Raw genomic sequence first — 13,680 nt, 5'->3', positions numbered from 1 at the left:
GAGGAAGAAAACCTTTTAGAAGGCTAGGCCCTGTAAAACTCCAGAAATATGAAATATTCACTACCATCGATCGACTTATTGAAGCCAAGGCAAGAAACTATTATGGAATTGCAAAGACGAATTCTTAATATTTCAACGTAACAGATTTGTGCAGTTTGCTTTTTATACATTATGGCGTTATATTAAACGTTTAGATCAATTTTTGGATACCCCTGAGATATTTTAGGTAAAGTAATTTGAACTCTATTCTTACCGGGCTACCGGCAGATTGATTTCAGGTCTTGGTTACTTGCCTTGAATAGTGGTCTTTTTCTGAAATTATATTGACCCTTCAATTTGTCAAGGGATCATCATTGAGCAAGGTTTTCGTTTTGTTAGTAGGCAACACTAGTAGACACCAGCCACAGCTGTTATATTGTGTACTTCGATGGTGACCTCTCTTTACCTATTTGGATAACACTGATGATATTTTAGGTTAGGTATTGTTTATTTTAGTGTTATAGTTAATTAGTGCACAGGAACACTTGATTGATTCACAGTTGATGCAAAAAAAAAAAACAGCTTACCGTACATGACCTTAAATATTATGTCAACTCGGTCGTGTTTTATGCATTTATATACAAATGCATGGGAATGAATGTGACCGCTGCTCCTTCGTTTAAATGTTATGCTGATATGTATTTTTTTAAATACATTGTCTATAGAGTGCATTAAGGCACGTATCGTTGTTGGATGAATCTGAAATCATGTGAGTGGCGCAGTCATTGGACAGTTTTTTGGTGATGTTAAGGTTGTGAAGTGTATTGAATGTGTTACTGGTCGTTATTTTTAGCAGCGGACAGTGTTTCTCGAGCTGTGCTGTAAGCTTTGGTAAATTGCGATTGCAGTTGCCCAGGAGTAGTGTTACCCTGAAGATTTAACAGTTGCTGAATGTGCTTTATGGAAAAGAAGTGGTGATAGGTAACTGGATCATTGATTTATTTAAGTGATAATTATGACATGTTCATGAAGAATGATATGAACAGTAATGAAAGCATTGTTAGCTTCCTTTGATCTTCGGTAGTTTTAAAATCATTCTTCTCACTTTCTACTTGTTGTTCTATAGTATTATGGGCGAAAAGCCAATTCGCAAGATGATTACGAGATTTCATCCTTACCATGGTGGAAACATCATACTGTATGATGACAACACTGTTGCATATCGCAAAGCTAGTTTTGCAAATGCCCTTACTTTCAGTGAGAAGCCTCTACTTCCCGGTGAAATATTCTTGTTAGAAATAGAAAAAAATGAAAGAGGCTGGAGTGGTCATATGCGGCTGGGACTTACACAGTTGGACCCACAGAGTGCAGCTGCTGGTGTAGGTGGACTACCACAGTATGCACTTCCGGACCTTGCCAATAGGGGCACATCATGGATTTTCGCTATTACAAAGTCTCACAATAATGTGTATGAATATAGTGTCCTACCAGATGGTTCTGGACCAGAGGTGTCTGATCGGCAACTTTTAGGCGACGGTCATAATATACGTACTTCTCGAGGATCAATACCTCGCAGTCTCCTGAGACCGTCAACATCAAATCCCTGTGAAAACATTTTACCTACTGATGTTGGAAGTCGTATTGGTGTTGTATATGTACCAAGCCGACGGAGAGGTGAAGGGGACTTGGCCGAGATGCATTTTATTATCAATGGCGAAGATCAGGGCCCTTGTACTAAAGATATTCCATATAAGGAAGGACCATTACATGCTGTTATTGATGTGTATGGCACAACAAAGCAAGTGAGAATAGTTCAGTTGTATGGCGGTAAGTTCAAAGTGTTATATTGTTTGTTTTTTCCCTAATGTTAAAAAATTTGTATAGGGCTCTTTTGAACCAAGACGTACTAATCATTTTAAAAGGGCTAATCCGTAAGAGTGTTTATAGTAATATGTAGTTTATCTGTAGGGCCAAATAAACAAAGTCTCTTAGTCTTATTCTCATACATTAGGACAGATAACACATTTTAGTATTCTGCAGTACTCTGAAAAAATTTGTTTTTTGGTGACATGAGGTAAACCTTGGTGTTTATTAAGTGTATACCAATTTAAAATTGACAAGAAATCCACAATAAAAACAATGACGCATAATAAAAACTTATTGCACAAGTAGAAGACTTGCGAGTCAAAAGTTCACAGTATATGTTTGACTTGCAAGTCTTCTACTTGTGCAATAAGTTTTTATTATGCGTCATTGTTTTTAATGTGAATTTCATTGTGTTTTATATTACGCACTTCAAAGTATGACATGAATTTTATATATAACGTCGCCATCCGATGGACGAATCACCATCAACAGCGTCAATGCCCCCACTCCACATAAACACGACAGAGAGGTTTGGGATTGAATTCAGGCTTTTGGCACGCAATTTAGCCATTAGAAATTGTATACCACCATCTCTCCTACAGTGCCAGCCAACATTCTGATTGTAAAAATATTTTCGACCACTTGGATTCCAACCATCTAATTACGGTTTCGGACGATGCTGACCTAACGCTTTCACGACCACTGCCATCAGATACCACACGGAGAGCGAACTTATTACACCACTTATATACAAAAATTTTTATACTTCATATTACAGTATTCATGCCACCAACAGTATTTCACATAAAATAATAAGGAGACTGCAATTTCAGGTCTGTAGTCTCTGTTGTTGATGAGAAAAACGCCTGCTGCATAATATCTTAAAGCAACCAGAATCATTGCTTCTAGCGAAATAGCATTATTTCGTGCAGTTGATGTTTTAAATGAATCCTTCTTTGATACAAGACAATCCTTGCTGTTTGCTTATGAATTATAAATCCATCAAAAAACTCCCTTACATTCAATTTTCCAGCTTTGTAAACTTTTGTTGGAATGCAGCTTCTTAACCTCAGTTGCACATCAGAATTACTTCCTATTTAATCAAAGACTTCAATAAATTCCATTTTTTTAATGCTAATACTGCGTTCTAATTTTAGTATGTTTTCTATTTAAGTATTGCAGTACTGGTAGTTAAAACTAACCATTCTACTAGGAAAATCGCAGATACGTTAGAAAAATGTCAAGAAGGCTGAATATAAACAGCAGTATCAACCTACAATATAGAAGGTTTAACTTTGAACCAAGTTTAAACTTGTTAAAAAACCAATGTGGGGGAAAAATGAATGTTAGTTTAAACTCAGACTTAAACCAGATTAAAATAAACCTAGTTTAAACTAATTTGGAGAAAACGGCCCTAATAATAATGTTTAAAATGGTGAAAGGCCAAAAGTAATTACAGGGTATATACAAATGAATTATTCCTTACTTAACTCAGTCAAGGACATATTTCTTTTCTGACAATGAGAGAAAAGATATCTATTACAACGCTTGCCACACCACAAGCACACACATTGCAGATCTGGAACTTGATATGTCTTATGTTGGCAGCACTTATGATGAAACCTGTGAATAGCAAAGCGGGTCACTGAATGTTTCAATTCGTAACCGCTATCTGTCCACTCTGTCGTCATCGTATCAGTAGAGTAGAATTCTTCCCAAATGTCTTCTTTTTTCCTCTTCATTTTGTGCAAGAGGTCTCCATAGCTTGTAGTGTAAGGCAGATGCATCTGAATCCAAAGATCTTCAATAAAGAAGTTTTCTCGTGTCATTTCATATACTAAACGAGATGGGGTGAATTTTGATACACTTGGAAATCTTTTTATGTAGATCGCTTTTACCTTCTCCAACTCTTTTAAGTCCTGTTTGCTAAGATAGTTCCAAATGAGTTCCAGTCCATAGGTAACCACAGGTGTTATTTTAACCCTAAACAAAATCCTTGCGGTGTCGATAGATATCTGGTTTAAGTGCTTGATGCTGTTGATTGCCAATATTCCAGCTATGGTTCTCTCTGTGATGTGTTCCGTGAACACTATCCCTCTGGTCTGCATGGTTATTCCTAAATATTTACACTTATTGACTATGTTAATTTGATGTCCTCACATGTTGTTTCTTTGCCTGAGGTTCTGCCTCCCCTTCTGAATGTCATACCTACAGTCTTATTTTTGTCAATAGTTAATTGATTCTCTTCAGAGCACTTAGTTTGTCCAGGGATTCCTGTAATTGTCCTAGATTTGACGATAAGACCATGTCGTCTGCATAGATTAACATCTTGACTTGTTCTGTAGTGGTGGCTTGTACTACATCACGTGTTCCTATATTAAATACATAATAAAGGGCTGATCGGTTCTCCTTGAAGTACTCCTACAGTCTGCAATATGCGTTTTGATATTAATAAATTATCGTCCACGCTGACATAATTCTCTGATAAAATACTTCTGATTATCCGCAAGATATAATGATCTCCTATGATGTTTTCTGACTTATCCAATATCGGTCTCCTACTAATCAAGTCAAACGCTTTTGAAAAGTCTATAAAAACAGCATATAGCTTCCTTTTTGGTAATCTAAGTGTTCTTCAATTTCTTCAAGAAGCATTTAATGGTTCATGTTTGTGGGTTACTGTAGTCACGTCCTAGTTCGTGAACGATGGGCAACGGCTGAGTGGCCTAGTAAGTGGTCCTGAGAGTCGGGATACCAGTTGCTATGGAATGGGAGTGGGCATCTCGGACATATTCTGAGTCGTGGCCCTCCTTGTGCTCAGGCGGCTAGGACTACACAATTCACCGGTGGTCCATAACCCGTTAGAGGAGAGATCCTCACTTGGACTATGTGCAAGTAGGGCAGCATCCTGCTTCATGAGTTTACCGAGCTCAGAACACTTTAAGCAAGCCTCGGACCTATGGGAGTAATGGAGTCCCACTCCCATTTGACAGGCGAGGGACTCCTTGGAAACAACTTGGCGAACGAAATGGAATTCGATGGGGAGCTATCAATATTAATGGGGCTTATGGAAGAAAGAAGGTAGAACTTGCTGAGTCAGCAAAGAGGATGCATCTGGATGTGCTAGGAGTAAGTGATATTTGGGTAAGGGGAGATAAGGAGGAAGAGATAGGAGATTATAAAGTGTACTTGACGGGTGTTAGAAAGGGAAGGGCAGAGTCTGGGGTAGGGCTCTTTATCAGGAATACCATTGCACGCAACATAGTTTCTGTTAGGCACGTAAGTGAGCGAATGATGTGGGTAGATTTGTCAGTGGGAGGAATTAGGACAAGAATTGTGTCCGTGTATTCACCATGTGGGGGTGCAGATGAGGATGAAGTTGACAAGTTTTATGAAGCATTGAGTGACATCGTGGTCAGGGTCAACAGCAAGGATAGAATAGTGCTAATGGGTGATTTCAATGCGAGAGTTGGGAATAGATCTGAAGGATACGAAAGGGTGATTGGTAAATGTGGGGAAGATATGGAAGCTAATGGGAATGGGAAGCGTTTGCTGGACTTCTGTGCTAGTATGGGTTTAGCTGTTACGAATACATTCTTCAAGCATAAGGCTATTCACCGCTACACGTGGGAGGCTAGGGGTACCAGATCCATAATAGACTATATCTTAACAGACTTTGAATTCAGGAAATCTTTTAGGAATGTACGAGTTTTTCGGGGATTTTTCGATGATACAGACCATTATCTGATCTGTAGTGAACTAAGTATCTCTAGGCCTAGGGTAGAGAAAGTGAAATCTGTCTGTAAACGAATAAGGGTAGAAAATCTCCAGGACGAGGAAATTAGACAGAAGTACATGGATATGATTAGTGAGAAGTTTCGAACAGTAGACAGTAAGCAGGTTCAGGATATAGAAAGTGAATGGGTGGCATACAGGGATGCTGTAGTAGAAACAGCAAGGGAATGCCTAGGAACAACTGTGTGTAAAGATGGGAAAAGGCGAACATCTTGGTGGAATGATGAAGTGAGAGCAGCCTGTAAACGTAAAAAGAAGGCTTATCAGAAATGGCTCCAAACAAGGGCCGAGGCAGACAGGGAGTTGTACGTAGATGAAAGAAACAGAGCGAAACAAATAGTTGTTGAATCCAAAAAGAAGTCATGGGAAGATTTTGGTAATAACCTGGAAAGGCTAGGTCAAGCAGCAGGGAAACCTTTCTGGACAGTAATAAAGAATCTTAGGAAGGGAGGGAAAACGGAAATGAACAGTGTTTTGAGAAATTCGGGTGAACTCATAACAGATCCGAGGGAATCACTGGAGAGGTGGAGGGAATATTTTGAACATCTTCTCAATGTAAAAGGAAATCATCATGGTGGTGTTGCAAACAGTCAAGCTCATGGGGAGGAGGAAAATGATGTTGGTGAAATTATGCTTGAGGAAGTGGAAAGGATAGTAAATAAACTCCATTGTCATAAGGCAGCAGGAATAGATGAAATTAGACCTGAAATGGTGAAGTATAGTGGGAAGGCAGGGATGAAATGGCTTCATAGAGTAGTCAAATTAGCGTGGAGTGTTGGTAAGGTACCTTCAGATTGGACAAAAGCAGTAATTGCACCTATCTATAAGCAAGGGAACCAAAAGGATTGCAACGACTATCGAGGTATCTCATTGATTAGTATACCAGGCAAAGTATTCACAGGCATCTTGGAAGGGAGGGTGCGATCAGTCGTTGAGAGGAAGTTGGATGAAAACCAGTGTGGTTTCAGACCACAGAGAGGCTGTCAGGATCAGATTTTCAGTATGCGCCAGGTAATTGAAAAATGCTATGAGAGGAATAGGCAGTTGTGTTTATGTTTCGTAGATCTAGAGAAAGCATATGACAGGGTACCGAGGGAAAAGATGTTCGCTGTACTGGGGGACTGTGGAATTAAAGGTAGATTATTAAAATCAATCAAAGGCATTTATGTTGACAATTGGGCTTCAGTGAGAATTGATGGTAGAATGAGTTCTTGGTTCAGGGTACTTACAGGAGTTAGACAAGGCTGTAATCTTTCACCTTTGCTGTTTGTAGTTTACATGGATCATATCCTGAAAGGTATAAAATGGCAGGGAGGGATTCAGTTAGGTGGAAATGTAGTAAGCAGCCTGGCCTATGATGACGACTTGGTCTTAATGGCAGACTGTGCCGAAAGCCTGCAGTCTAACATCTTGGAACTTGAAAATAGGTGCAATGAGTATGGTATGAAAATTAGCCTCTCGAAGACTAAATTGATGTCAGTAGGTAAGAAATCCAACAGAATTGAATGTCAGATTGGTGATACAAAGCTAGAACAGGTCGATAATTTCAAGTATTTAGGTTGTGTGTTTTCCCAGGATGGTAATATAGTAAGTGAGATTGAATCAAGGTGTAGTAAAGCTAATGCAGTGAGCTCGCAGTTGCGATCAGCAGTATTCTGTAAGAAGGAAGTCAGCTCCCAGACGAAACTATCTTTACATCGGTCTGTTTTCAGACCAACTTTGCTTTATGGGAGCGAAAGCTGGGTGGACTCAGGATATCTTATTCATAAGTTAGAAGTAACAGACATGAAGGTAGCAAGAATGATTGCTGGCACAAACAGGTGGGAACAATGGCAGGAGGGAACTCGGAATGAGTAGATAAAGGCTAATTTAGGAATGAACTCGATGGATGAAGCTGTACGCATAAACCGGCTTCGGTGGTGGGGTCATGTGAGGCGAATGGAGGAGGATAGGTTACCTAGGAGAATAATGGACTCTGTTATGGAGGGTAAGAGAAGTAGAGGGAGACCAAGACGACGATGGTTAGACTCTGTTTCTAACGATTTAAAGATAGGAGGTATAGAACTAAATGAGGCCACAACACTAGTTGCAAATCGAGGATTGTGGCGACGTTTAGTAAATTCTCAGAGGCTTGCAGACTGAACGCTGAAAGGCATAACAGTCTATAATGATAATGTATGTATGTATGCATTTAAGCATTTAATCGCATGAAGAATCGATTTTCTGGTCCTGAAACCAAACTGTTCCTCTGGGATGCAATGCTCAACAAGTTTTTCTAATCTCTTTGATATTAGTCCTGTGAAAATTTTAAATAATGTGTTTTCTAATGCAATTCCTCGATAATTGTTTGGGTCATTTACATCTCCCTTTCCTTTATACAGAATTTTTAATATGAAATGTCTCCATCTATGGGCTATAGGCCTAATTCCTTCAGTTAGGCCTAGACGTTTATTCAATAGTTCTGATATTGGTTCATGCGGTATCATCCAGCTTGCTTTGATAGGCTCATAGAAAATAAAATCGTGACCAGCTGCTTTTCGTCTTGCTTTTTTTAGTATTATCTCTTCTATTTCAATTATTGTGAATAGATCCACTTCTAAGGAATTATTTACTCTTATCATTTTGCTGTCTGGTATCTCTGGATTGTAAGATATCTGTAAAATGTGTCTCCCATGATTGTATTGGTAGATGTCTTGGAAACGTAGGCTGTTTTGCTTTCAAAATTTTAAATGGTTCTTTCTTCACTAGTGTTTTCAGTTTTTCTTCTTTCTGATTGTAATGTCTCTTTGCCAGTTTAATTGTAGTCTTATATATTCTTCTTTTCTCAGCATATTACTTTAAGTTTTCAACAGTTGGTGAATTCTTGTTTTATGTAGAGCTTTGATAGCTTCTTTCCTCTTGGAGTAGCATAGTCGATTGAACCAAGGCCTCGCCTTCCTTATAGGTGACTTTTGCTGTTTAATCTCTTGTTTAATGACTTCTTCTATTCTTTCCATTGCTTTATCTATATTTCTGTCCTTAATTAGTTGTAATATAGGCCTAGTACTTATTTTGACCCCGTTGTTATTAAGTTTGTCCATATCTAGCTTTCTCGACGATGTTTCCCGAGCTGTTTCTCTTTCAATTTCAGTTGTTATTGCGAATGTCATTTGTACTGCAATATGTTTCCTTATGATTACTCCGTGCAAAACTTTGGTTTTTTCCTCTTGGCTTTCAACGTTCCTGAATAAAAGGTCTATGCAACTGCTTCCATTTGGTTCTATGTATGCCTGTTCATTTCTTTTATTGTGCAGAGCGAGTCCTCCTTCCTTCTGATATTGAATAACAGTCCGTGCTTTTTCATTCCGATATTCATCAATTCTGCAGTTGAAATCTCCCCCTAGAATCAGATGTTTGTTGTCATCCACTTGTGTAAGAGCCATGTTAATTTCTTGAATAATATATGAAGCAAATTGTCATTTGAACCAATAAGAGATTGTCTGTTTTATGTGCTACTTTGAACGGGCATGGAGCTAGGCTTAAAATACATGAAATTCCCCCTTTAGGCCGCCCTCTATCTCCTTGAGATGCGAAGTTATGTTTTCCTTGCACATGCACATAAGACGTTAGGAATGTTTCAGTCAGTATCACTATGTCGTATGTACTAAACAATTTTTCACTAACTAACTTAATACACCATTTAACCCTTCAACATTCCATAGAAGACACCTTAATTCACGAAGTTTCACTGATTGATTGAAATTCAAAACTTTAATGAGCGCTGAGTTAGTCAGCTCATATCTGTCTGACTTTCCCCTGCTATTAAAATCAAAAGCGGCGAAAAGTTATGCCTTCTGGCCAGAATTTTTCGTCATCTACCTTTTCTTTTTCAGAGGAAGGCACACCGAGTTTGAATGCTTTGCTACATCCTTTCTTAGGCAAGTTTGTACATTCTATTACCTCACTAACTCCATTTTCCTCCAAGTAAGTTCTGATGTCCTCTTCAGTCTAGACTGCTTAAATTTCCCCACATACAGTACATCCATGCTATTCTTCCTGCCACGGATAGCCGTCCATTGTCTCTCTTCTTTCCAAACTGTTGTATCTTCCTTTTATATCTCATCTGTCCCTCTTGCATTTCTCTATTGATTCTTCCAGTGAATACAGCAATATCCATTTTCCTGTTATCTAACTTGTTTCCGGATGATTCCCCTTCAATGTTCTTCCTTTTTCTTTCTCAGCTGTTGCATCTTACTTCCATAACCTAACTGCCCCTTCTCAGTCACTTTTCCAATGTTCCTTTCAATGTTTACAAAGCTATTTGATGCCCTATTTTCAAGATCATTTTCTGATGTTTTTCTTTCCGCATTAGTGATCTTAATGACCGAGGATCTGTCCTTACCCGTAATCGTTCCCTCTTTGAATATGCGGAAATTCCTCAACTCCAATTATGGTTTTATGTAACGTTCCCACGTACGAAGCTTTCTCACTTTGTGTGTTAATGCCATATATTCCGCTTGTTGCAGTTGAGCTTCAAGTACTAGTGTAATTTATTCCATCATCGTCTTGCTCATGTCATCTATCTTTTCTTTAAGCTCCTTATGGGTTTTCTGTTGTTTGGTAATCATTTGATTTATTTCTTTATTTTCTGGAGAATTTTCGTTCACTCCAAACATGTTTAATAAACATAGACATCTACTGCACATCCATAGATCTTTCCCTTTAAGGCGTTAAATTCCGTTGTCGTCAGATGTGTACATTCCTTGTGGTACAATGCTTTGCAATTCCCGTCACATTCTACTGCATTGCTGCCCTCCTCAGATTGTTGTTTACATTGTGGGCATATCTGGTTCTCCTCTTGTTTACTCTGCATGTTGTTCTGATTAATTATTATTTAGTTATTCTTTAATTATAATGTATTATTTATAAATCCTTGATGACGCGATTATCCAGCTTCGCAGTTATTCTGCTCCGTTTAATGTCCTGCCTAAGTTATTACAGACACCCAACACCTTAGGTAGTAGCTATTAACAAGCATGTCTACCTTTTAATTTCTCCTTCTACTCTATATCATTTGACACACTCAATTAAATGTTCAGTTATGTCATACATTAAATATTTTCTTATTCATTTACTCTTTGCTTTCAGTTCAGCACTATTGATCTCTGATAGTAACCTGCGGTAATTCCGTGTGTACAATGAATCAATAACAGTAAACTTCCACCTTTTTGATACTTATATTTGCACTAAGCAAATCAATCATATACAGTACATGTTTCATTCCATTTGGAACATCTTCAGCTGTATTACAATGCTTAGGTGAAATTACAAAGTATTTATCTTCTTAAGAACATCTTCATAAGTGCCTTGTTCTACTTAGGCCTACAATCTGTGTGAACTTAAAAAGTTGAAATAAATTAAAATCAATGTGGATGTTTGAATGGGGTGGTGAAATGGGAGGGAAATGGATTTACTTATTTTAGCCTATTTTAAAACTATATCTCCTGGCTGGCCACAACTAGGCTCGCGAGCCGCATGCGGCTCTTGACACCAAGCTTAGAATTAATTAATTAATGGAAGCTAACAACATCTCGCGGCCGACGGCAGTCGGTAGCAACAATGTGCGGCTTAACGTTATTACCGCTGTAGGTCAGTGGTGAGAGATGGGAGGTGAAGATAGTTCCGCGGCCTTCCGTTACATAGTACCTTGAGCGCGAGAGTGTGACAGCGAGTCATTGTCGTGTGGTGAAGCCAGTCGCGTTCACGTGTAGGCAGTAGCGAGTGCCGATACTTTTCTGTGTGCAGCTGTTGTGTTCTGTTTTGAGTACAGTTGTGGTCTGGTGTCCGAACAGTTACGATGCTCTTTAAGAAGTGTAAATATGAAGAAGAGAATCGAGCTTTTAATACCGACTTGGAGGAAGAATTCGCTTTTTTAGAAAGAAATGGTAAGCCAATATGTCTCTCGTGTCAAATAACTTTGTCACAGTTCAAGGCCAGTAATCTAAAACGCCTTCGTGACACCAACCATAGCAGTTTCAATAAAGGTTTTCCTGTTGGCTCTCTGTTAAGGCAAACCAAACTGAAATCACTGAAGGAAAAACTTCATGGTCAGAGTAGGGTTATGTCAATTTTTACCAAGGAAGCAGATTTGACAACTGAAACTGGCTTCATCTTGGCTTTTATAATTGCAAAAGCAAAAAAGCCTTACACAGAGGGGGAGTTTATTAAGAAGGACATGGCACAAGTTATTTCTGTTTCAGAACCCAAAAATAAGAAACTGCAGAAACTGATCAACCAAATGCCCGCTGCTAGACACACAATAGAGAGGCGAGTTTCTATCATTAGTGCGAATATTTTAAATAATTTACAAAAAAAAAAAATCTAAGCGAGTGCTCAGCAGTAAGTCTGGCTCAGGACGAGTCTACTGATATCAAAGACAAACCATAACCAGCCACATTTGTAAGGTATGTGTCAAAGGACTTGGAGGTGGTGGAAAAACTTTTAGACTTTGAAGGACACTACTCGTGGTTGTGACATTAAAGAAGCCCTGGATGGTGTTTTACAGAAAAACTCAGTGGATTAGTGATTAGGTGGAAGTTTCAACACTTCATATTTGTGAATAGCGCTGTGAAGAGGAGGCGGACCTCCTGTTGATTGAATCGGATAATACGATTACAGCGCTCCTCCGGTGATCTCCGGTACTACCGACGGAGGCAAAGCAGTACGGAGCTTCGGAGGTTAACCGGAGGGCCGCCTCCTATTTGCAACAGTAGCTCCGAGTGTACGGACTTAGTGGGCTGTAATTTCAAACTTACATCCATGAATGTAGGCGCCCTATAAAAATCGTTACCGATATACACAAAAATTTATCTATATCACCGATATTCCATACAAAACCCCTTAACAAAGAACGTATAGTCATTCAGAATTATTAATGCATCCTCTCATTTGTTATCAAGAAAATGCAATTATATCGAGATATAATACATACCCCATATACCTGTAGGTATAAACCCTGTAGATACAACAAACAATATATCTAAATAGGTTCAGTTGTTTCTCAGAAAAGTGCAGGCCCTACCTGTGCAGAACTTACACAGTACACTTCGTTCATTATTATATTATTATAGTAGGGAAAACTCTAAAGTTTTTGAACTGAGAATATAAAAATTGCTAATTTGTAAATTTTTTTACTAGGTTAAGTAATGCTCTTTCGAGCGCACCTTAATAAATTATTTTTATTATGGAAATATTCCCATTATATTGACGCTAGAATACAGTAGTTTCAAGTTAAATTTGAATTCGCTTTCAATTTCTGGACATTAGTTAAAAAAACGCGAAAGACGTGCAGAAGTAAGGGATGATTATTTACGACCGGAGGGAGGAGTTCAAGCGGTTCAAGTCTGTAAGTGCTGCGCTGTAAAACATGGCACAAATGACTCGTAAACACCGGCCTCACGGTGTAGGTGGCAACGCGTCCGCCTGTCACCCGGCGGCCCTGGGTTCAATTCCCGGCAGGGTCAGGGTTTTTTATTTAAATTATTAATATCCCTGGTCTGGGGACTGGGTGTTTGTTTCATCCTTAACGTTCCTTTCCTCACATTCAACACTTTACACTACCGCCATTTACATAATACACGCTGGTTTCCTCACATATGGTGCAAGTAGAGGCAAAAGATCTTCAAAGGTCGACTCCCCGAACATATAGCATTTTAAAAAAGTTAAAGGAGGAGTGTAGTTTCGCGTAATAAAAGCGACAAGTTATAAATTCCTGTGAAAATGCTCGTTCATTCCTCCCGTATGAAGTTCACACTATGCGCTTGTCATTCAATGTTTTTTTTTTGCTAGTTGTTTTACATCGCACCGACACAGATAGGTCTTATGGCGACGAAGGGACAGGGAAGGGCTAGGAGTGGGAAGGAAGCGGCCGTGGCCTTAAGGTACAGCCTGGTGTGAAAATGGGAAACCAAGGAAAACCATTTTCAGGGCTGCCGACAGTGGGGTTTGAACCTACTATTTCCCAAATACTGGACACTGGCCGCACTTAAGCGACTGCAGCTA

At 39.0% G+C, this 13,680-nt stretch overlaps 1 protein-coding gene across 1 annotated transcript in view; it reads left to right on the top strand.

Annotated features, from left to right (window-relative positions):
• The first annotated feature begins 290 nt into the window (after positions 1-290).
• LOC136864907 (neuralized-like protein 2) overlaps positions 291-13,680 on the top strand; it is a 61,582-nt gene continuing 48,192 nt past the window's right edge. Inside the window, exon 1 of the mRNA XM_067142316.2 lies at positions 291-1,806. Within this exon, the coding sequence (XP_066998417.1) occupies positions 1,110-1,806 (697 nt within the window). The 5' untranslated portion in view covers positions 291-1,109. The remainder of the gene's footprint in view (positions 1,807-13,680) is intronic.

Source organism: Anabrus simplex, chromosome 2 (assembly GCF_040414725.1).
Source record: "Anabrus simplex isolate iqAnaSimp1 chromosome 2, ASM4041472v1, whole genome shotgun sequence".
In the NCBI taxonomy this organism is placed as follows: domain Eukaryota; kingdom Metazoa; phylum Arthropoda; class Insecta; order Orthoptera; family Tettigoniidae; genus Anabrus; species Anabrus simplex.
The sequence above is the reverse complement of the archived record's forward strand: the minus strand, read 5'-3'. Positions and strand labels throughout refer to the sequence as shown.